Source organism: Lissotriton helveticus, chromosome 2_1, assembly GCF_964261635.1.
Source record: "Lissotriton helveticus chromosome 2_1, aLisHel1.1, whole genome shotgun sequence".
Classification (NCBI taxonomy): domain Eukaryota; kingdom Metazoa; phylum Chordata; class Amphibia; order Caudata; family Salamandridae; genus Lissotriton; species Lissotriton helveticus.
This window is the reverse complement of record NC_136059.1, coordinates 922,866,538-922,890,534: the sequence shown is the minus strand read 5'-3', so window position 1 is coordinate 922,890,534 and position 23,997 is coordinate 922,866,538. Positions and strand designations below refer to the sequence as shown.

Below are 23,997 nucleotides of genomic sequence, written 5' to 3'. Positions count from 1 at the left end.
TCCGACACGGAGCGCAATTGGTAAAGCTTGCCGTCATGGCGGAAGATGAAGCGAAATGGGTGACCCCAAGAATAAGCAATGTAGCTCTGGCGGAGGGCTGAGGTAATAGGCTGGATTGTATTGTGTTTCTGGAGCATGAGTGAGGAGAGATCCTGATAAAGGAAGGGGTTCTGGTCCCGAAACATAATCGGGTGCAACACTATGGCTTTGCGGAGGATCTCCTCCTTAGTGCGAAAGTCTTGGACACAGCCTAGGATGTCTGATGTGGGAGCAGAGTGAGAGTGGGGAGGCCCACCCTATGAGCCCTATCGATTTTAAGCTCTGCTTCTAAAGGGCTACCCAGAATGTGGTTGAAGAGATCTTTTACATACGTGAAAATGTCACTAGCCTCTGCACCGGATTTCATCCCCCGGATTCGAATGTTGTGGCATCAAGAGCGATTCTCGAGGTCTTCCAGGTGTGACTGCAGATCTACCTGTTGGTCGTGGATACAGGTAGCCTCTTGTTGTAAGGGAGCCACTTCTGAGTCTCTATTGTCACTCTTATCTTTTAATGCCGCGACGCGCTCCCCAATGCTGTGCACATCCTTGTGGACATCCTGCATTTTCGTGGTGAGATCCCGTTTGAGGGTGTGGAGGTCATCGTGTTGGATGGGAGAAGAGAGACTCCAGGAAAGCCCGGGTCACTGGTTCATCCGTGGCTGCCGCCATCTGGGAGGAGGCCGCATCCACTGGTAGTAAAAAATTGGCCACCGTTTCTTTATGGGCGAGGGCGAATCGCTCCTTAAGGGTTTTGTCTCTTTTCTCCCGGGTGGTTGACATGCTCCTGCAATGATGGGTAGTGGTCCTCACTCGGGGCCCATCCCTTCAACGTTGATCTGGAAGCCCCCTGGGTGTGCAACCTCCTGGGTGGCCTGCAATGTGCCTCAATGTCCACGTACCAGGGCTCAACTAGGCTGATCAGGAGGTAGCTCATGTTGAGGCCACAATGACCACGGATCTCGATGTAGGGTCCCAACCTCCCAAGGTTGGTAGTCTCGTATCCCCCGTGATCCGACGTAGAGCAGGCCAGGTCCCACGGTGACTCCGGAGGGTATACTTAGGGCGTCCTCGCGTCCCCCGAGCCACCGTTGCCCGGCATTGTGATGTCCATCCTAGCAGGAATAGTGTGTCCCCAGCTCAGGTGCAACTCCAGCGGGAGCGCCACACGGCGTCATGGGCAAAGCTGGCTTGCGTTCTACTCCCAAAGAAGGCCTAGGCCTGCAGATTCCGCCATGTGTGCCGATTCAAGTCCGCTTGGTCCCCCGGAGTCTTGTGCTTCAGAACCTCCCAACGGGGACCCAGGCTGAGCGAGGTGCCCCTCGGCATTCCACAAACTGCACCCAGACCTAGCTGGGCTGCTTCCGTGGCCCACCGGGCCCCACCCTCAGAATCTGCCTCTAACGGCGGTTGCGCTCAGTCCCCAGGCCCCATCCACCTGTGAATTCAAATGAGGCGCTTCTCTACCAGACACCGCGTCAGCTGCAGGATCCGCCTCTAACGGCGGTTGCACTCAGTCCCCAGGCCCCACCCACCTGTGAATCCAAATGAGGCGCTTCTCTACCAGACACCGCGTCAGCTGCAGGACAGGTTTCCTCAGAGGCCGCTGGCAAGGCATTACGGCGGCAAAGCCTGATGTGGAGGTCTGTGTTCCACGCCTCCAGGAACGTCTTGTGCCCTTCACCCCAGGTGTGCTAACCAAGAGGGCTGTGCGGGGAGTCTCCTCAGGGCCCCCTGAGAGTTCCACGGGGCCATCGCAGCGGCAGTTCAAGGCTTGCCTCCTCGTGGGGACCGAGTGCCCCTGGGACCCGCACACAGACTCAGCTGCCCAGGCATATTCGCTCTGTCTTCTGGGCAGCTAGCACTCCACCTGCCCTCGCGGCAAGATAACCGACCCTTCAGCTCTGGGCCGCACCTCCCATGCAACTCCAATGGGACTCTCCCTCTCAATGCTCAACCATACACCGTGAGGGGTAAACTCGCAGTCCGCCGAAGCCAGCCCCCTCGCTCTGCTCCCATGGAAGTCATCTCCGCAGGGTGGGTGGTGTCCACGGCGCCTGGCCCCGCGAGTCTCACCTCCAGTCACAGTGATCCGGCTCGGCCACACCTCTCCCAGGCTCTCACTCTTGCCCCAAAACACCCTTGTGGGGAGTCTCAAGGCTCTGCGGGTCACTCTACAGTGGGTACTGTACTGCTCCACTTGTGGGACAGCGATAAAAGGCCCTGGGCTGGTGATTTATCGGCCGGCCAGCGGGAGAGACGGGAGAGCACGTCCTACCTCGCCGCCATCTTGGCCACGCCCCAATCCTATTTTTTTAAATTGCATTCTTTGTCACAACCCAAATGTATTCTTACCCATACTAAATTGATATATTCTAATTCCAGTAGAACGGAATTGTCCAAAGGGGGTTATGAGCACTGTAAAGGTACTGTTGATTTAAAATCAATTTGAGGCACTAAAGCTTGGCAAGTTCAGGGTACTGAAGCTCTGCACCGTGCCTGCCTGATTCTGACTCAAATATAATTTTTCAATGATACAGTGCACCAAACCACTTGTTTTGGCTTGTCGACTGCTAGAAATTGGAATAACCCATCCATTCCCTCCTTAGCAGAATATAATATTTGCCACACACACACACACACACACACTAATTATACAATCGATGTATTACAAGCTTTATATCGAAATGACACTTTTAATGTTTCGGAGATTGACCAATACAGTTGGTTGTTCTGGCAAATAAGTTTAAATGCATATCAACTGAATTTTTATAATGTAACACCAGGTTTCACACAGACTACACCAGATCCTTATTTTCCAAATTCACATTCAGTCACCACTTACTCTGTGGGTAAATTGTGCCAACAATGGTTGGAACATTCCACTTTGTCGTCAGTAAAAAAGCACATATCACTCTTGTCAAGCGACATCAATTTGGCTGATTTTATCTTAGGTCTTAGAGCCCTTAGAAATAAAGGGTTTATCTATGCAGCTTACAATGAAATGTGGAAACTTTCACAGGTGGAAGCAGCTTTTCATCTGCGTAAAATTGATCAGGTAAATTTGGAAAAAGTCCTTGCTGTAGTCGACAATAGCATCAATACACTGTCTTCACGCATTTATACCTTGGATAATATTGTTTTATCTGTTATTAAGTAAGTAATACTTTATTGTACAGTCAATAAAACCTTTACAATTTTTCATTAAAAAAATAGAACAAAAGTTACAGCAGCAAAGTTCATGGTTGAAGACTAATTAATAATAACATTTCATAAAACAGCTGTGCATTGTATTAACATCCATGATGCAATTGTCCTTGATTGTGTCTAATACATTACATTGGTAAGGGGTTTGATCGTTCAACATGTTGACAGGTTTTCAGATCCTGAGCATGTCAGCCCGCCACCGTAACGGTAAACAGGACTGACTGCCAGAGGTGCGGCGGTCCTGCCAGGCCCATTAGAATGCGACCTCTTCCCTGGTGGTCGCATCCACCATATTTTACATTGTGGTGGGCGGTGCGGTAAGCAGCACCTGCCGCAATATAAAATATGCATCTTGTGCATTGGCATACACAACGTGACAGGCACCGCGTGGTGCCTGCCACCTTGTGAATGCCAATGGGTGGGTACCATAGGACAGTAACTGGCCCCCAAAGCATTTTCCGCCAGCCTTTCCATGGTGGCATCGCCACCATGGAAAGGCCTTTTCAATGGCACATGATAATATGGATGGCTGTGCCTGCAAGGCATCGCCACCATATTATCTACCTTTTCCGCTCTGCCGGCAATCCGACCGGCGGAAAAGCGGCGGACGGTCTTTCCATCCGCCGCAGTGCACCTCGCCATACTAATATGTCAGGGATTATAATAGGCCCCAATGTTTCTAAACTGGTGTGGTGTCCTTTTCTAATGTTTTCACTGTGTTACTGTGTGTGTGTGTGCAAATAAGTACCTTAGCCAACCAGAACTACCATGTCTAACACATACTTTTGCCCTGAAGGAGTGTGACAAGTTGCCAGCTGTTGCTGCTTTGCACTTCTTGGCACAATTTTTTTTGTTGCTGTTTTTATGTCATTTTGTTCATTAAAATATTATATATTTTTATAAATTAGAGTGTAATTTTTATTTTGCTGTGTTTTCAACTTTTCAACTGGTTTGGTACTTCTGATCATTTTACACATGTTCTTAACCTCATCAATGCTACAGCAATTCCCCCTGAGTGCTGTTACTCATGATTTCCCATGGTTCATGACGAGCTCAGCTCGTCATGAGCGCACGAGCAGTGTACTGCATGACGAGCTGAGCTCGTCATGAGCATGGAAGGGGTTAAATTAAGCCTATCCGCTTTGTGGCATTGCTACAGGGGTTGAGCTTAGCTTTAAATTACTGAAAACTTTACTGACCTAAGATTAGTAGTAGCATTATGACTTGTAGTGGACTATCATCCTCCATAACTAATAATCCACTTTCTCACACTTATATTAGCAGCTAAAAGATAAGAAGACATTTTTGTTCTAAACAAAACATAAACACATCTATTTTGGTCTTTAATTTTCAAATGTTCACAGTCAGTTTGATAATTCTCACAATATAGATATCTGCCCCAACAGCCTACACTTTTTTCGTGAACTGACGCTTTATCGGGGGTCTTGTGGGGAAACATCCTTTACAACGCAACTTTTACAACGCACTACCATTACGACGCAACTATTACAATGCAAGTCATTACAACGACTTGCGCTGGGGGGCGCTGTAAGATAGGAAATAGTTTAATTACTATCCAACACCTTCCCTACTATCCACGGGGACTGGAGTTGGAATAGTACATTAAACTATTCACTATCCAGCGCCCCCCAACGCAAGTCGTTGTAACGACTTGCGTTGAAAAAGTTGCGTCATAATGGCATGCGTTGTAAAAGCATGCGTTGTAATGTCATACATCCGTCTTGTGGGGTCAATTTTGTGTTAGGAAGTTATATTGTCTCTAAGTCACATGTAGTAGTTTGAAGTACAGAAAGAGAAAAGAAAGGAAATCCACAAAATAAGAAAGAAAAATATATTTGATTTTAAAAAGCACCCAATACTGATGAACATCATCATGACGATCCCATTTATGCATGTTTCTGTTAAATTGTATTAAGGAAAACCTTTATTAAAAAGTCATGGCGGGACTTAACGAGTGTTTGAACTACCATTTACTAAGAAAGAATGAAATTGAAATGTCAATTCAAGGTATCTGAATACAGTGTGAATGGTCACAGGCATTATGCATCTTTAACAAGACAAGACATAGGTCTAGAACTTTTATACACTGAAACAGAGTTGAGAATGCAAGTGGAGTTAAATAAAAACTTAGAAACATAATGACTTGAGTCACTAAAAAATCAATGATGTTAATGCTTCCTTTCCTGCTAACAGTTTTATTTATTTTTCCTGCTGTAAGTTGATGCTTTACTCTTCATTGCAAACCACAGGTGGGTGAGTGCAAACTGAAAGCCTGCAAGTGAGGCTCCCTCTTATATGTTGTGGTATATAAATAAATAATACCGGATCTAGGTTTTACTGGACATAGTAATAACAGATAGCTCAATAAATAAGAGTCAAGATTCGAGGTAGTAGGAGTTTGCAGGTTTAATACAGCATAAAGGACAGGAACAGGACAACCTGCACAGGAATGGGATGGCAGCGCTGCCGGGGGCTGGATCAGGATCGGCGTAACATTTAATAACAGTACACAAGCATATATATTAAAACAGTTGCATTACAATGAATACAGTAGGCGGAGCAGTGGGTGTGGTCAATAGCAGTCGCGAAAGATAAGGGTGAAAGTAGGTGTAACAAGAGGCGTGTACATAGACATGTGATGTAAACGTAACAGAATATGTCATAAATGGGGCGGAAACATGGAGGGGGCTACCTAAGGAGCCGGGACCTCTAACCTAATGGTGCGCGCAAACTGACAATGACGTGTTACTAGGAGAAGCTGGGGGCTATGAACTCTGTGCTAGGAGTAGAGACTGAAGTCTGGAGAGTCAGGGCGACATGTACCTAAACCCTATCTAGTATCTGATGTTTAGAGGACATGTTGATATAAACTAAGAGTCAGGAGGGGAGAGGCTAACAGACTCTAAGACTGGAGCATGCATTATTCTACATGTAGTGCGTGATGAAGAATATTAAATGACCATAAATACAGTATTTCTCTTACATGGAGACGTAAAGGCTAGACTGTGACGGAAACTATTGATGCGATTCAGTAGCTTAGGAATGCAGAGAAGGAGGGCTGGACTGATAACTAGAATCATAACATACTTTTGGCAGACTCGTAGGCAGAGCCAGGCTGAGCCGGGCACTGTGAGGCAGGAAGTAAGTGAAGGGTCGAGGATACAGGTGGGGGCTGTATCGCTCCTCAGCGAGGGTTCAGGAGACAGGAGCTGAATCTGGTGTCCGGGCCCTTCTGAGGCCTAGAAACGGGGACTTTTCAATGAAATAACGTGCACACTGAGAAACGTGGCAACGTAACTTTACATAGGCCTGATATTTATAGTATTCACGAGAACTGGAAACTGGCATACTAGAGATGGACACAACTATAATTGCGTCTTTAATCGAACATGGGGAATACATATGCATATTAATCATGCACACATAACATAAGATGGAGGACACGTAGGGACACAGAACATGGCAAAATTTACTTTTCCACATTCCCTCCTTGTCACTACGTTTCCATCAGGAAACATCAATATTCATGATACCATCTATCATTTCATACAGTATCATTTGCTCGTCTCGAATTTTCTTGGAACGGGATTTAGGACGGGACTTAGGACTAGGAATACAAGAGGTAGCACAAATGCCGCAAATCACAGGGCCACATTGTATACAGAGGCAGCAACTGAATATGATCGCTACTGCAATACCCAGAAATGACAATACTTTCCATCCCCAGGCGGAAATTATATTCCAGAACCAACCGGACCATGTCCAGGTGCCTGGATCTTGGTGTAACATATGGGCAATTTTATGGAGTCTGGTTATAGCTGAATAAACAGACGGCGCGTTATTAGGAATGAAAATGCAGCAACTAGATCCGATGACTCTACATGCCCCGCCCCTATCGGCCAGTATGACGTCAAGGACGAGACGATTCTGGAGCACGACAATTCTCATAAAGGATTGCTCCTCGGTTAAGTTACCTAGAGCAGAAGTAGTCTCAATCACTACTGCTTCAAGGGTTCTGGTTAATCTACGTATCAGTTTACTATTTACAACAGTACCTAAATAAGGGAAGACACCTTTATTGATATCTATGTATTGTTCTAGAGCAGTTTCAGTATAATCAACAATCGGGAGGTCTCTCTTGTGTCTAGTATGTACTAGGTGGGAATTCCTATGGTAGTCAGGTGGGGCTAGAAAAACTGGTGGCAGTAGGAAGGCAATGTAACAGGTTCCCTCCCAATCGAGGGGCAGACGAACATATGCGGTCTGACCACAAACAAAATAAGAATGACGTGAAGCTTTAAAAATAGATTTCCTAATGTCACTATACTTGACGATAGTAGTACAATCACTATGTCCTACAGGTACGGAACCATTATTTCGGACACATAATTCGCCTTTAACTGGTAGTACCGATATAGTAGGTAGGTCTGGAGTAGAATCAGACTGAACATTCAGGACCATAAAATTCGAAGAATAATTACCTAAATTATAAACTTCATTTTCTAGATCTAACCCTGTTCTGTGGGGAAGACCTTGCTTGTCTGGAAAACATGTACTGTTAAGAAAAGACATATCTGTTGAGGATGACGTTAACGTGGACCATGCTCCACACGAACCATTATGTGAAAATGGATAAGGAAAGAGTGGCAGAACTCCCTTCGGTGTCTGGAAAGGGGGGAGTCGACCACACACCCAACAATTAGTGGCATTGCTGGTCTGGTGTGAATAATGTAACATGCGGATAAAAGAATTATTTCGCATAGCGAGACGATAAGAGAGTTCATGAGGAGGCAGATCACTAAACATGTGCTCTACTGTAGCATTAGCAGACTTATTTACATGAGAAACTGGAAAATACAAATAAAATGCATAACCTGTGCAGGTAATCATAAGGCTGAAAAACAATATGAAACTTAGAAAAACGATACATCGGATTGAGTTTTGACTAACTCTCTCACTATGGGGGTCTATTATATACATGTCAGAAACCGGTCTAACCGTTTCACCTAGGGGAGGACTTAGACAATCAAACTGGCTGACTTATTTTACTAGACCTTAATTTGAGCTTATACTCCTGTTGCGGAGTTTTCTCTAACAGGGAGGGTTCAATATCATTGTCTTTTGCGGGACAGTCCTTAAGAATAGTACTTTGGCAGTCCTTAAGATCCTCGGAAATGTTCTTTGAAACAGGCTTCAATCCAAAAAATCTTTTCACATGTGACAGGTGGACCCAGCCCTTCCTGCCTTCCAGCTTGACGGCAGTACGGGTGGCCAGGAGGACCTGTCGGGGTTCCTTCCAGCGGGGCTCCAGCGGACTTGAACGATCAAAGTTCCGGACAAGAACCATGCATCCGGGAACGATGTCATGCGGTGCCACCTCGGTATTGTCTGGAAATGCGGCAGCAACCTGTGAACGACAAGAGTTGAGGGCAGACATCAAGGAAGCTAGGTAATCTGTCAGCATATTACTTGAAACATCGGTAATACTTCGGGGTCTAGGTGTACCCCACATGTTAGGGGGGCGGCCGAATACGACTTCATACGGGGACAGACCTGATCTGGAGTGTGCGACCATGCGCATATAAAATAAAGCGACTGGCAGAGCTACTAGCCAGTCCACACCTTTCTCTTTACAAATCTTGGCAATACGGATTTTCAGGGTCTGATTATGTCTCTCTACTAGACCAGCTGCTTCAGGATGGCGTACACAATGGAACTTCCACTGGTATCCTAACAAAAGGGAAACATGTTTCATCAACTCGGATGAGAATGGCTGGCCGTTATCAGAATATACGACTCTAGGGAGTCCATAACGGGGGAAGAATTTACGAACCAACTGCTTGGCAGTGGTCGCGGCTGTGTAATCTGGGACTGGATATGCTTCTGTCCACCTGGACAAAGCGCATACAACTACAAGGACATACTTGAAACCTCGACATCGCTCCATTTGAATATAATCCATCTGGAGGACTTCAAAAGGGTGGTCAGGGGGCTGGAATCCACCTTGTTCCACCGGGACACTTTTACCTGGATTGAACTGACAACATATCATACAGGTACGGACTTTCTGCTTGGCTGCAGCTCGTAAATGCTTGTTGAACCAAATGTTCTGGATACTGTCTAACATAGCTTTTTCTCCTAAATGGGCTGGACTATGTGCGGTATTGATAATGACTTGAACCATGGAGTCGGGGAGAAACCATGTGGCTTTACCCTTCGTTACCCATCCCTGATCTGTCTGGACCCCTCCTTGTTCGGACCATTTCTTGATTTCATCGGGAGTAGCATGTAACTGAATATCTATGACATCTTGAGTAGGGTCCTTAACTGTCATACAGGTAGTCGGAGCTGGAGTATGTGTCTGTGTCGGATTAACTGGAATGTCTGGAGTCTGTGCTGTAAGCTTGGCTGTGCGATCTGCTAGATCATTACCTTGGGAAATAATGTCAGTAACTTTCGTATGTGCTTTGCATTTCATGATAGCAATAGATGTCGGTAAGTGTATGGCATCTAACAGAGCTTGAATAAGGAGACCATGCTGAATCTTGGTTCCATGAGAAGTCATGAAACCTCTCTCCTGCCAGAGCACTCCAAAGTCGTGTACGACTCCAAATGCGTAACGTGAATCTGTGTAAACATTAACTTTCAGGTTCTTAGCGTGTATGCAGGCTTGTGTCAGAGCAACTAGCTCTGCTGCTTGGGCAGACAGGGTGTCAATACGGTGTGTTTCTATAACTTCAGTGTCAGTAGTCACTGCATACGCGGCTACTAGTTCTCCTGTACTTGTTCTCATACATGAACCATCCACATAAAGTGTCAGGTCGGGATCTGGTAATGGGATGTCTGTCAGATCTTGTCTTGGCTTAGTCATAATATTAACTACTTCCACACAGTCGTGTGTGGCAGGATTTGAATTAACTGACGGTAACAGTGTAGCAGGATTTAGAACGTTGCAGCGTCTGATTTCTATGTGTGGCTGGAACAGTGTCAATTCATAACCTGTTAAACGTGCAATTGTCAAGTGCTGAGTTTGTGTTCAGTTTAAAAGAACTTCCACGGAGTGTGGAACTTGTACTGTCAAGGAGTGTCCTAACACTATGGAATCACTTTGTCTGATAGCTAGTGCTGTGGCTGCAACTGACTTGAGGCACGCAGGCAGAGCCTGGGCTACAGGATCTAATGTGCTCGAAAAATAAGCACAGGGCTTGTATTGTCCTGCTTGATCTTGTGTGAGAACAGATAATGCTGTACCTTCGCGTTCTGTGACGAAAAGTGTAAAAGGCTTACTGTAGTTCGGTGTAGCTAGAACAGGAGCTTGGCATAAAGCTTTCTTTAACTCATTGAAACTAAGTGTATGTTCAGATGTCCAAGGGAGGACAGTCGATACGGCTGCCTCCTGTGTCGTTAACTGTATCAGTGGCTTAGCTAGAAATGCATACTGAGGAATCCATTGTCTACAGTAAGAAGTAAGGCCGATAAAAGCACGTACCTCCTTCTGGGTCTTGGGCTGAGGAAGACTCGCTATTAACTGGATACGGTCGGGTGTCAACTGCCTACCCCTCTTGGACAGTAAGTGGCCTAAATAGATCACTTGCTGGACACAGAATTGAAGCTTCGAAGGGGACACCTTGTGCCCCATCTCGGCAAGGAAATATAAGACTGTAAGTGATGCTCGCTCGCAAGCACGTTCAGAACGGGCTGTGATCAGTAGATCATCGACATACTGGAGCAGGGCAGTGTCAGTTGGCATGTGAATGTTGTCTAGTTGTCTCTTAAGTGCTTGACTGTAAATGCTAGGACTTTCTGTGAAACCTTGAGGAGCTCGTGTGAACATATAGCTCCTTCCATTTAAACAAAATCCGAAAAGAAACTGGCTGTCTGGATGAATGGGGACACTGAAAAACGCGTTCTTGAGGTCTATGACTGTAAAAAATGAGGCTTCGGAATCAATGGCTGTCAATAGGGAAGAGATATCTGGGACAACTGGGTACTGGGGAATAATACATTTATTGAGTTCTCGTAGGTCAATCACTAATCGATATACTGGGGGTGCATTTGGATCAGTACGTTTCATGACTGGAATGATCGGAGAATTACATACATTGGAGTCGGTTTCTACAACTACTCCTTGAGCCATGAGCTCGTCAATAATTTTGGATAAGGCTGCTACAGCCTCAGGTGGCAATCTGTACTGTCTGATTCGTGGTAACACTACACCTGGCTTGAGAGTCACACGATGGGGTGTGATTTGCATATAACCTACATCAGTTGGACCTTGCGCCCATAGATGCTGCGGAACATTGGACAATCGCGGATCAAAATCTCGTAATACATAGTGACCCTTGAAGTCACGTAAGAACAGTCGTATTCCCTCTGGGGAACAGCAAATAACTGCACCTAATTCTTTCAGTGTTTTAATACCTAACAGATTTTATGGACATGACTTCGTAAGTAACAGATCAGTAGTGCGGGACAATGGACCTACTTCTAGAGTAACTGGCTTTGATATCTCGTTTACAATAGGCTTTCCTGAAAATCCAAGGGAAACATTTCTAGAGCCTGAGAGCGGAGCCCCTGGAACTTCGGCGTGACTAATGGTCGTCCTACTTGCCCCTGTATCAATCAGAAACTTTCTGTCTTTCCCTAGTACTTGACTATGAACATAGGGACCTTCTTGATCTACAGGAATCTCGATGAGAGGCAAGCCTACCTCCCTCTCTAGGCTGTTTCATGCATATGGCTGATACTCTGGATACTCAGACTGTGCATACTGGTACATCTGCTGTGTAACATGCTGTGTTGCAGCAATAGGCTGTGGTGCTGGAACTGTCTGTTGTGCATTCTGTGGCTGGGAAGTCTGTGAAACTTGTTCTTGTCTAGGCGGACGTGGTCTTTCTTTAGTCTTACCGGTAGCTATATTGTGTTTCAGAACTGCACACTCGTTTATGAAATGACCTGGCTGTTTACAATAATTGCATGTCCCTTTAACGGGAGCTGTAGGATGACTGGCTTGATTCGGACCCCTCTTCTGACTGTCTTGAGGAACAGATTGTGCAACTAGTACTTTCATTTTCGTGTCTTTCATACGTTTTCTTTCATGATCTTGCTCTTCTCTGATTCTATTCTGGTGGTACTGAAGCATCTGTAACATCTGGGACGGGGTATTAGCTTGCCATGTACTTTCGACTTTCAAAACTCGATTCTTAACTTGTGGACTCGAATTCTCGACTAATTTAGTAACAAAAAGATGAGGGTATGACTCACTACTTGTCTTGAGGCCACTGTTTATAATAAAACATTTTTCAAATCTAGAATAAAAATCACTAGTGTCTTCATCTTGTTTCTGTTTACAGGCTGAGATTGCATCCCAGTCTTCCTTTTTAGTTGCTAATAATCTGGGCAAAACTTGTATTAACAGTTCTGGTAATTCTTTACATTTCTCTCCAAGACCGGTACCTGGTACTCGTATCTTATCTTCAGCTTCTAGAACTGCCCAATCGATCTTTTTCTCTCCCACCTCCCATTCTTTTTCCTTGAGTTTTTCATATACCCCTGTGGGCAACAGGACTTTTAGCATTTTAATTATATCTGGATACGTGTATTCTCCCATACGGAGCATGTCCTTTAATTCTCGGTGGAACCCTGCTGGATCTTTGTCATGACAGGGAATTAATTTCTTCATCTCTAAGAGTTCCATCTTGGTAATCGGAGTGTAAACAAACACTCGTTGCATTTCACCATCTGTTGTCCTGACTGGGTGTACTTCTCGTAACGGATTCTGTCTATCTATGTAAAAGGGTTTACTTTCTGGGGGTGAGACATGAACAAAATGCGGGTTCAGAAACGTTCTATATTTGTGGCGCTGTTCTAGAATGACACTAATTAAATCGGTACCTAAACCTTTCCATCTATACTGGAGTAACTCGTTCAGGACATCATGTAACGGACCAGGATCAGAATGTTGACCCTCATACAGAGTAATGAGGTGTTGGATCATATACATACCCACCAGTCGTTGCTCGGCTGGGGGCAATTTCAGAAACATTTGTGCCACTATTTCGTCTGGAAAAGTGGTAGAATCAGTAATCCATCGGACTGCTGATCGGACTAGTTCTTGTTCATGCATAGTACTTAACTCACTATAACCGATTCGTGATTTCAGAATACGATCGGTAGCTTGAAATACTTGTTCTAGAGAACCTTGTTCTGGTGCTGGATGATGAACAGTTTTCTTGTAGTCTAGACGTGAATGTCGGTCTGGAAATCTAGATTTTCCTACATACGCTATTCTGACGGGATTCTCGTCCTCTACCTCTTCAGTAGAAGAGTCATTCTCTTTCTCGCTTACTTGTGCTGCTTTACGTTGTTCATGTAACTTTATTATTTCTTTACGAATTCTCTTGTACATACTCTCTATACTACTGATAGTCTTGTGCTTACCCTCGGCTATATTATCACTCCACCTTGTCAGGATTCTCATTTCGGCCGGATCTTTAGTCGGGTAGTCTTGTTCTCTTATTAGACAATTAATCAGAAACTTTAATATCATGAGTTGGATCTCAGCTTTCCTTTGGGACATGGCTTCACCAATACTTTCTGGATCATCCCCTGTACGGATGAAACGATATATTCTGTCTAGATCTCCTTTCATATCTGGTAGGGTGTCTAAATACCCGGTCACCCGTCTTACACGGATGGAATATATTACTGTACTATCATCACCTGCAACCGGATCATAGCGGCATTCAGTAAGAGCTCGTCGGATATCTGCAACGGACTTAAATTTGGGCGTACGTTGTAACGCACATTCATGTAACTCGGCCAACGTTCTACGTTGGTGTGGTGGCGGGGTACCAGGAGGACCTCCTCCTGCGGCCCCTAAACTGGAATCGTCGACTGACACTCTTCGTGCTGGCAGAGTGGGAAATTGTAATGTAGGCTGGACTGGGGGTACCGTAGCAGGTACTCCGGTGACTGGAGGAGCAGGATTTACATTATTTACAGGGACTGGCGGAACAGGATTTGCATATTCCGGGACTGTGTCGTCCAAATAGGACGAGATGAAAATATCAGCTGCGGTTGGTTTGTGACGTAGCTTAGTCGGAACTAAGGGTGGCGGAAAATTACTGGATGCCTCCGGGGTCGCTTTTGGCAAGCCCTCGGCAAGAAGAGGATACATACCCTTAATGAGGGCATGCCTCTGTCTGTCTGACTGTTCGGTTTTGACTCGTTCACCTATCTCGATTAATTCCCTTTCTTGGGCTCGTTCTAAAGATTCTCTACTTAATTCTGACCTTCTGATTTCTTTTTCGGTTCTTTTATGAGATTCTTTGCGCCATAACTCGATGGCATCTTTCTGTGACTGTCTGGCTTTCTTTTTCCATAATGCTTCTTCTACTCGCATGATGCACTCGGCATCCCATGTACCCGATACGGGCCATCTATACTTTTCTTCTAACTGTTTGGTATACTCTACCCATAAATCTAGATATAATATGGCACTTATGCCATGCTTCTGATACATAAAATGACCTGGACTGTCCCTAGGCGGGACAGGAACTGCTTCTTCTAACAGACCTTTTCTAGTTCTTAACTGACGTAGTCTGGAAAATAACGGCATCACTGAACTGTTAATCTAGACACAATACACAATTACAATACACAATGAACACGATAAATACTCCACATTCATACCACGATATTACAATACATGAAAAACATTTAAAATAACAGTTCGAACAGAATACTACCTGGAATACTGGAAACAGAATACATGAATTTTCTCGAGAACAGAACTGACTAGAACAGAAACTAGATGTACTGCTAAAACAGTACGAAACTCACCGGTCTCATAAAGAGACACGTTAGGACCCGCATCCACCAAAGTGGACACTTCGTTTTGGGTCTGTGTACCACCAACCCACGGACCAGAGTCAATTAGATTGACCCTGTCTAGATACTACCCCAGCAATGGTACTCACCGGGCAGCAAGAACGGAAGGCCTCGGACTGGACTGGACTGCTTCGACGCCGGACGGACGAACTTCGGACTTCAGTTACGGGTGGGCCTCCGGATACCTCGGACCTTGGACTCTCGGCTTGGGCTCTGGTCGGGACTCGCCGCGTTCCTCCACCGCCTCGTCTGGATGCTGGACCGCCACCTCCGTCTCCTCCGTGGGCCTGAGGGATACTTGAAGCAGAAATATCTGCACGTGCACGGTATGGTTCCGTCACGGCTGCAGAGGGTCAGGGGGCCGGCGTGGCTTCACCGGCGCGTGGGGAAAGGGCAAGTCCCTATTCGGGCGCCATTATGTGGTATATAAATAAATAATACCGGATCTAGGTTTTACTGGACATAGTAATAACAGATAGCTCAATAAATAAGAGTCAAGATTCGAGGTAGTAGGAGTTTGCAGGTTTAATACAGCATAAAGGACAGGAACAGGACAACCTGCACAGGAATGGGATGGCAGCGCTGCCGGGGGCTGGATCAGGATCGGCGTAACATTTAATAACAGTACACAAGCATATATATTAAAACAGTTGCATTACAATGAATACAGTAGGCGGAGCAGTGGGTGTGGTCAATAGCAGTCGCGAAAGATAAGGGTGAAAGTAGGTGTAACAAGAGGCGTGTACATAGACATGTGATGTAAACGTAACAGAATATGTCATAAATGGGGCGGAAACATGGAGGGGGCTACCTAAGGAGCCGGGACCTCTAACCTAATGGTGCGCGCAAACTGACAATGACGTGTTACTAGGAGAAGCTGGGGGCTATGAACTCTGTGCTAGGAGTAGAGACTGAAGTCTGGAGAGTCAGGGCGACATGTACCTAAACCCTATCTAGTATCTGATGTTTAGAGGACATGTTGATATAAACTAAGAGTCAGGAGGGGAGAGGCTAACAGACTCTAAGACTGGAGCATGCATTATTCTACATGTAGTGCGTGATGAAGAATATTAAATGACCATAAATACAGTATTTCTCTTACATGGAGACGTAAAGGCTAGACTGTGACGGAAACTATTGATGCGATTCAGTAGCTTAGGAATGCAGAGAAGGAGGGCTGGACTGATAACTAGAATCATAACATACTTTTGGCAGACTCGTAGGCAGAGCCAGGCTGAGCCGGGCACTGTGAGGCAGGAAGTAAGTGAAGGGTCGAGGATACAGGTGGGGGCTGTATCGCTCCTCAGCGAGGGTTCAGGAGACAGGAGCTGAATCTGGTGTCCGGGCCCTTCTGAGGCCTAGAAACGGGGACTTTTCAATGAAATAATGTGCACACTGAGAAACGTGGCAACGTAACTTTACATAGGCCTGATATTTATAGTATTCACGAGAACTGGAAACTGGCATACTAGAGATGGACACAACTATAATTGCGTCTTTAATCGAACATGGGGAATACATATGCATATTAATCATGCACACATAACATAAGATGGAGGACACGTAGGGACACAGAACATGGCAAAATTTACTTTTCCACAATGTAAACTGGCTAAATGCTATCACTGGCACTCCAGTTGCCAAATGTACGTCCTATGGGCTGAACCAAAATGTGACTAGTTGTTACAACAAGCAAGGGGTGTATGCTCTGGTCTGAATTATATCAAACAATGTCTAAATGTGCGTAACAGCAAGCTTTTATTATTGTGTTATATTTCATGCATTAACATGTTTATACATGAATTCAACCAGACAACTAAAGCTGTCTTTACAACATACCTCAAAAGTGGATGTCTAATTAAGTAGAGCAAATGTGGCTATCTGATTAGCAGGCCTTTAGCCTCTCCAGAGGTCAAATACAGCAGAAATCCGAAGGAAAATAATGGAAAGGGGAGGACAACATGATGGATTGTTCTGTAAGTGGTTAAACTATTGAGGGATAACCTTTTAAATGTTAAATGTATAATAACCTTGAATGCCCTCATCTTGTTTACAGTTAACAAAAGTTAATTCTACATTTTGAAATGAATGCTGACAGCCCTCCAACAGTAGATTTGCTGGGCTTGACAGTCTCTAAGGGAGATTTATTGCTGGTAACCTATGTCATCCAGGTTAATCAATAACAGAATGGGTTAAACGATGGCAGGTCAAGGGTTTGCAGAGTCACTGCAGTAAATTCTATATGTGTGTGCCTACGAATGTAAACTTAACACACCACAAATCTAAATATTAATGCAGTCTTTTGTAAAATATGAGTGCATATTCTACATTTTGTGGAAATATACAACCTCTTTAAATACAGATGTTTTTATTACAATATTTCAAAGATATACCATATCTCCCAGTACTTTACAAATCTCATCAGGGTGTCATCAGCTTTCATTGACTGAGACCCTGGTTCAGAAAACACATCCAGGCTCTCTTCTATTGGACACCACACGCGGGAACCCCGCCCGCTTCACCTGAACTCTGATTAATTACTCATGTCTGACCAGAACTGACTTCAGGGAAGAGCAGATTTATCATTTTAATTAAGAGATAAAGACGTCCAACATGTCTATAATTTGCACTGTCAGATACTTCCAGCGCCACAAAGGCTGAGATGAGCATCCGCAGGCCAGGCACACACCTTAATGCCTAACTAGGTTTTAGCGTATTTATGAGCCCTTACCAGATGGATGGTCTTGCCTAGATGCCTCCTATTTATCAATGCACCTCCACGGAGCTAATTAGGGAAGGCTTAAACCCATTCAAAAACAATGTAGGGCAGGCGGGATTCCGAAATGCTTTCTTCTGCTGAACGAAAAATATTATCAATGTAATTTTGAATAGCAAGAAAACATGAAAGCGGTGTGTTAATGTTATCTAACCTTCCTACTTTCTGATAAAACCACTAAAGTGACAAATAGATCAATCGGGCACGTCAGAGTAATGTTTCAGATGGTAACATGGCGGAAGTTAAGTTAAGACTAGCTATGTTCTACGACCTCCGCTCAGGTCTGTGTAATAAAAGGGATCTCTACTCACGGTAGGCGCAGCCGTAGGCTTCAATCCTCATCCCGATTCTGCCTTTAGGGTTCCAGGACAGGGGGACGAAGCGCAGGAACCGCGCCTTAATGGAATGCTGCAGCTTGTAATTCACAACATTGTCTGCATTTGCGTTGCCTGAGAAAGCCTGTTGAACAAAATCAGTACATTAACAGAGGCAATGCGTGATGGCTATTTAATTTGCTATCAGGTCTATTATTTTAGCAGCATTTGTATTGTCCTGTGCTGTTAAGGTGAACGATCACGTGGATACAATCTCTAGTGTGCTCATTCATCACACCATCAGAGACCCTATTTGAAAATGAACACTAAAGCTAACATTCTGTGATGCCCAACACAAAGATGACTGAGATACATGATCAAAAGGCAACTAGACTTTTTTTAACATGCTATTTTAATAATGAAGTCAAGAAAAGGACACATTAAAACTACTGCAAGTTGTTCAGAGATAAAATATGCTTTTATCTAATAAAATATGTATTGGTTGTAAATAATAACAAAAGTAAGTAAAGTACAGTACATTTCCTTTTTCAACATACCTTTATGCATTTACGTAAGTGCTAAATAGCTTAATATTTGAGTCCCCTGAACGCAGTGGGTAGTAAATCAATGTGCGTTACCACAAGTGAACGTTCTAAAGGCAGAATGCAAAAAACACAGTGATTTTTTTGCCAACTCATAGGGGTATATTATCAAGGGGTTTATCTCCGCTTTTTTGGCTTTAAAAGCCAAGAAAGCGGAGATAAAATTATCTCCCTATTACCAAGCTGTCGCTAACACCAGTTAGTGACAGCTAATAGGAGATAGCGACCATCTTGGGCCCCGCTTTGCATGTCAGTGATATTTATCACTAATGACATGCAAAGTGGGCGTGCCAAGATGTTAGCGACTGGAAACAGTCGCTAACATCGCTATCTCCTATTACCAACTTTTGGAGATATTCGCGCTAAGCGCGAATATCTCCAAAAGCTAACACCTGCCCTGAGCAGTTCTTCACCATGTTATCCAATGGGAGGTGGATAACATGGCTAAGAGCATTTGCTCGATAATGCATGAATATCGCTGACTTTTCAGCGATATTCATGCATTGCGGCCGTTTTTTATCGCATTTGCGATAAACCTTGCTAATAGCAAGGTTTATCTGCGATAAAAATCGCCGATGTGCGGCGATAATTTTTGTCTCTAAACAAGTTAGAGACAAAAATTATCGCTAGTTGTTGGTAATATGCCCCCTAGTTTTTAAAAACAGATCAGGTATATCCAGTGGCCTGTGGGGATAAGGATATGCATTTTGTAACACCACACTACTCCCTGTCATCCAGGGGCATCTCATTCAAAATCGTGGAGGAGCGTTGTCCCACTGGTCAGTCAGGCAGCAGTCTAGCGAAAAATAAAATGACCGCTGACTGACTGAGCAGATGCCAGCAGTTTAGGGGGACGGGCATAGCAGAGAGAAGTGGTAGGGTTGCAGTAAGTGTACATGTCTGTTTGGCCACCCATCTTAGGCCGGCCAAACAGACATGAGCACTTAGGTTTCTACAGCCCAGCTCTGTTGCACAGCCGGTTTGGAGAAACATCACAGGTGTCAAGGTACTGTCTGAGTGACAAACCATGCTGCTCAGACCAATCCTGGTGCTGCTCTCATAGAATGAGAGCAACACCAGGATTGGGTGGGGAGCCAGTGCCCTACGGCATGCTGGGACTTCAGGAGAGCCAGAGAAGAGGACTGAGGCAGCTGCATACTCAGGTATGTTTTTTAAAAATCATTATACCCCATTGCCGCCTCCACACTTCAGTACTGCGGCAGCCGCCATTTCTGGCAACTTGCTCAACTAAAAAGGCTCAGTGAAAGCTAAGTGCCTCATTTAGAGGTGAGTAGGTAGCCCACCAGCCTTAAGGGTCAACAAAGTCCATTGTCTGCTCCCCCATAGTAGAGGACTGTCCAGAATGTTTACAGATTTCTCTTTATAACGCTGCACCTTTGCCAAAGCTCAATTGATCAAACTGTAAATGACCCACTGTCAAAACATAAGTATAAATAATATCAAGAAATTAATACAGTTTTAATAATGTGCAATATTAGCATGTAGGTTTTAATGACATATAATGTGCGTTTAAATGCGAAAATTGTAATGAAAACCCCATTAGGTATAAGGCCTCAAATGGCTGAAAGCGGTACAAAAGGGGGGTGGTGATGGACGGAGCATCTGAATCAATCAAACACTCACACCCAGTCAAAAGATCTGGGTTTAATCCATCACCGTTCTTTAGCCCACTCTGCCACCCCAGTTCAGACATGGCTATATGCAAATCTGTCTGAACTGGGGTGGCCGATTGAGCTAAAGAATGGTGATGGATTAAACCCAGATCAGTTGACTGGGGGTGAGTGTTTGATTGGCTCAAACGCTCCGTCCATCATCCCCTTTTGTATCGCTTTGTGCGCCCTAAGTGTGGCAGGGTATGATCAGACGTGAGTCCCTTGCTCACTTGGCCACTGGATTCAAGATAGCCTGGCTGATGAGGATTATGAATCCGAAACCGGTCCCAGGATGCTTGTTTCCGGTCCAGGGAAGACATGGCTTGGCAGTTCGGGCTGGACTGTTCCCATGAGGCACAGGGTCAGACTGATTTGCATACAGCCATGTCTGAACTGGGGTGGCCGAGTGAGCTAAAGAATGGTGATTGATTAAACCCAGAACAGTTGACTGGGGGTGAGTGTTTGATTTGCTCAAACGCTCCGTCCATCATCCCCTTTTGTATCGCTTTGTTTGCCCTAAGTGTGGCAGGGTATGCTCAGATGTGAGTCCCTTGCTCACTTGGCCACTGGATTCAAGATAGCCTGGCTGATGAGGATTATGAATCCGAAACCGGTCCCAGGATGCTTGTTTCCGGTCCAGGGAAGACATGGCTTGGCAGTTCGGGCTGGACTGTTCCCATGAGGCACAGGGTCAGACTGATTTGCATATAGCCATGTCTGAACTGGGGTGGCCGAGTGAGCTAAAGAAGGGTGATGGATTAAACCCAGATCAGTTGACTGGGGGTGAGTGTTTGATTTGCTCAAACGCTCCGTCCATCATCCCCTTTTGTATCAAATGGCTGAAGTGGCATTGCCTGACAAGCTGACATGACTAGAAAATATTTAATGGGCATAAAATGTTTATTTCTTGACCTTTCCATGGACTTGTTTTTCATAATAAAAAATAGATGCTGAAATGTTTTCATCTAATTCTGCAGATGTTTCTTCTTACGAAATGATCGCTGATAAGAAATAAACATGTTTTGCTACTTAGAAGATAGAGATGAACATTTCCTCATGGGAAAGTAATTTTGAACAAAAAATGTATTATGAGTAAACTAGATGTAACTTCGAGATGATAAGACATAAGAGACATTGAAAGCTGCTATGTAGAGCCATTTGGTTTTCTGTGAGAAGACGAGGAGTGATCCTGCTCCCATGAGGGCATCAAAATATGATACGCTGGCTGAAGAAAGAAGAAAACCACATGCTGCAACAGTGATAAAATGTGATGCCTATAATAGTGTATGTTTCAAGAGCGAACCCAGATTTGACTTATCTTGTGCAGAGACTTTTGCAGACTTTCTTTCCAAGCATTTCACTCTCCCCAGTTCACGCTGCTTTAAGACTTTACTTATTTTCTTGAACTTCTCATGTTGAGAAGTACTGCTTGTATGATTCTGATTTTTAATGCTCAAGCTTTATGCTTTCTCTTTCACTCTCTTGAACTAGAATCTCTTGAACTAGAATTGTTTATGGGTTCTGATTGTCACCTATTCCCCGATTCTTAGAATTGGAGTACGCCTAATGTATTTACTATGATTTTCATTGACTAATATTGATTATTCATTTCTGTTCATATTAGATGGTCAAGATTAATGAAAATTATCTTGCGACCTTAATAAAGATGAATTACTAAATATTTGAATAATAAGCCCCGTTAATGCATACCAAACACTCTTTATTGACTAAAAATAGAATAGATTGTGATTATAATTTATGTGATGTACTGCTACTGATCTTCTCTAAAACAATGACAAAGATCCATTCTCTCAGTGAAAGTGGGAATCAGCCTGAATGATGGTAAAATGTGATTTTATTTGAAAATTATTTCTGCGCTCCAGAAGTATTTAGTCAGAAAAACTAGCATCTTAAGTTTGAAATGTATCCTCTCAAGCTGACCGTACCTTTTTCCTTACATTGCTAAAAGTGTTTTTATACCAGATGACTGTGTATGGCTAGGGCTTCCTGCAAGATGTTTCTAACGCCTCACACAGTGCCCCATCAAAAAGCATCTCCATGTTCATCCCAAAGGAAAAATTTTGTTACAATAACTTTTTCTAAGTAAGGTACTATCATACTCTGGGCAGACCCCCCTCACCACGTATCTGACCGCAAATACTTAAAAGTCAGCCACATCAGAGTATGGGTCCTTGCAATCATTTTGGAGCACACCCATTTTTTTTATCAGTTCCACATTCCCTTAAACTATACCATGTTTTCTCAGAGCTATTTATCGATTTATATTTTGGGGGATTCATATTTGAACAATTCTAACATTTTTGTGTTATGTGTTGCATAATATTCCTCTCTTTTTCATGTTGTTTCATAGCATGAACCTCAATGTTGTTAATTTCTTAACTGCATTGTATTGTGGATGTTTTATTGTAAATAATGTCTCAGGCATTATTCACAAATCTTGTTCTAGCTAGTCTGGCTGAGCAGTCAAGAGTAATCGAATGACCTCATAGGGATTCAACAGACCTGCTGGTCATAGCCCAGCAGGTCAGTTTCTCACTTTCAGACCTGTCATGCTGAGGGTGATCTTCCACCAAATTGTTGCCTGCTTACCTCCACTTTTGCTGTATATTGTGATGGCCTTAGGATTCTAAGCACTTTACCAGTGCTGACCATTGTTTATTTGAGCATAATTTGTACCAAAAACACATAATCTCAACAGAAAAAGAAAATAATCTTTCAATCATCAGCCTTGACCGTCCAAGATCAATACAACAATCTCTTTTGATACAACCTGCCAACTATCTCGAGACTAACAAAATGGTACTTGAAATGTTAGAGTTCTGTCTGGACAATAACATTTTCAGCTTCAATCAAAAGATCTACAAACAAGTACGAGGAACCGCAATGGACGCAACACTGTGCCACTGTATGCCTGAGTCTTTATGAGTTTTGTGGAAAAATTCTGGCTATGGGATCAAAGTTTCGCAGAGTACACCACGCACATTATTCTCTGGTGTCGGTACATAGACGATATTTTCTGTATCTGGCAGGGGGACCAACAACTCTTAGAAAGAGTCTTATATAACCTGCACAACAATCCATGGAGAATCAAAACGACCTCCAACTTTTCAAAATCTGAAATTAAGTTCCTGGACCTGATATTCTATGTAAAGGACAACCTGTTACAAAGTAAACACTACAGAAAAGTTACAGCAGTAAATGCCTTTCTACGAGCTGAAAGTTGCCACCCAAAACACAACATTAAAAACATCCCAAAGGGAGAAGTACTTCAAATTAGAAGCGACTGTAGTGAAGTACCAATGTTTGAACTGAAAGGGAAGGAAGCAATCACACACTTGGATAAGCGAGGATATGACCCATGTCACCTACAAACCACAATGAATGAGGTCTCAAAGATTGAGAGGTCCAGTACCTTGGGCCAAAAACCTACAACTATGTGTGAAGAAAAAAAAC

At 44.0% G+C, this 23,997-nt stretch overlaps 1 protein-coding gene across 1 annotated transcript in view; it reads right to left on the bottom strand.

Moving 5' to 3' along the window:
* Positions 1 to 23,997, bottom strand: part of CNTNAP4 (contactin associated protein family member 4) — a 1,902,933-nt gene that overhangs the window by 972,180 nt on the left and 906,756 nt on the right. Inside the window, exon 4 of the mRNA XM_078675664.1 lies at positions 18,246 to 18,393. Coding sequence (XP_078531790.1) covers positions 18,246 to 18,393 — 148 coding nt within the window. The remainder of the gene's footprint in view (positions 1 to 18,245; positions 18,394 to 23,997) is intronic.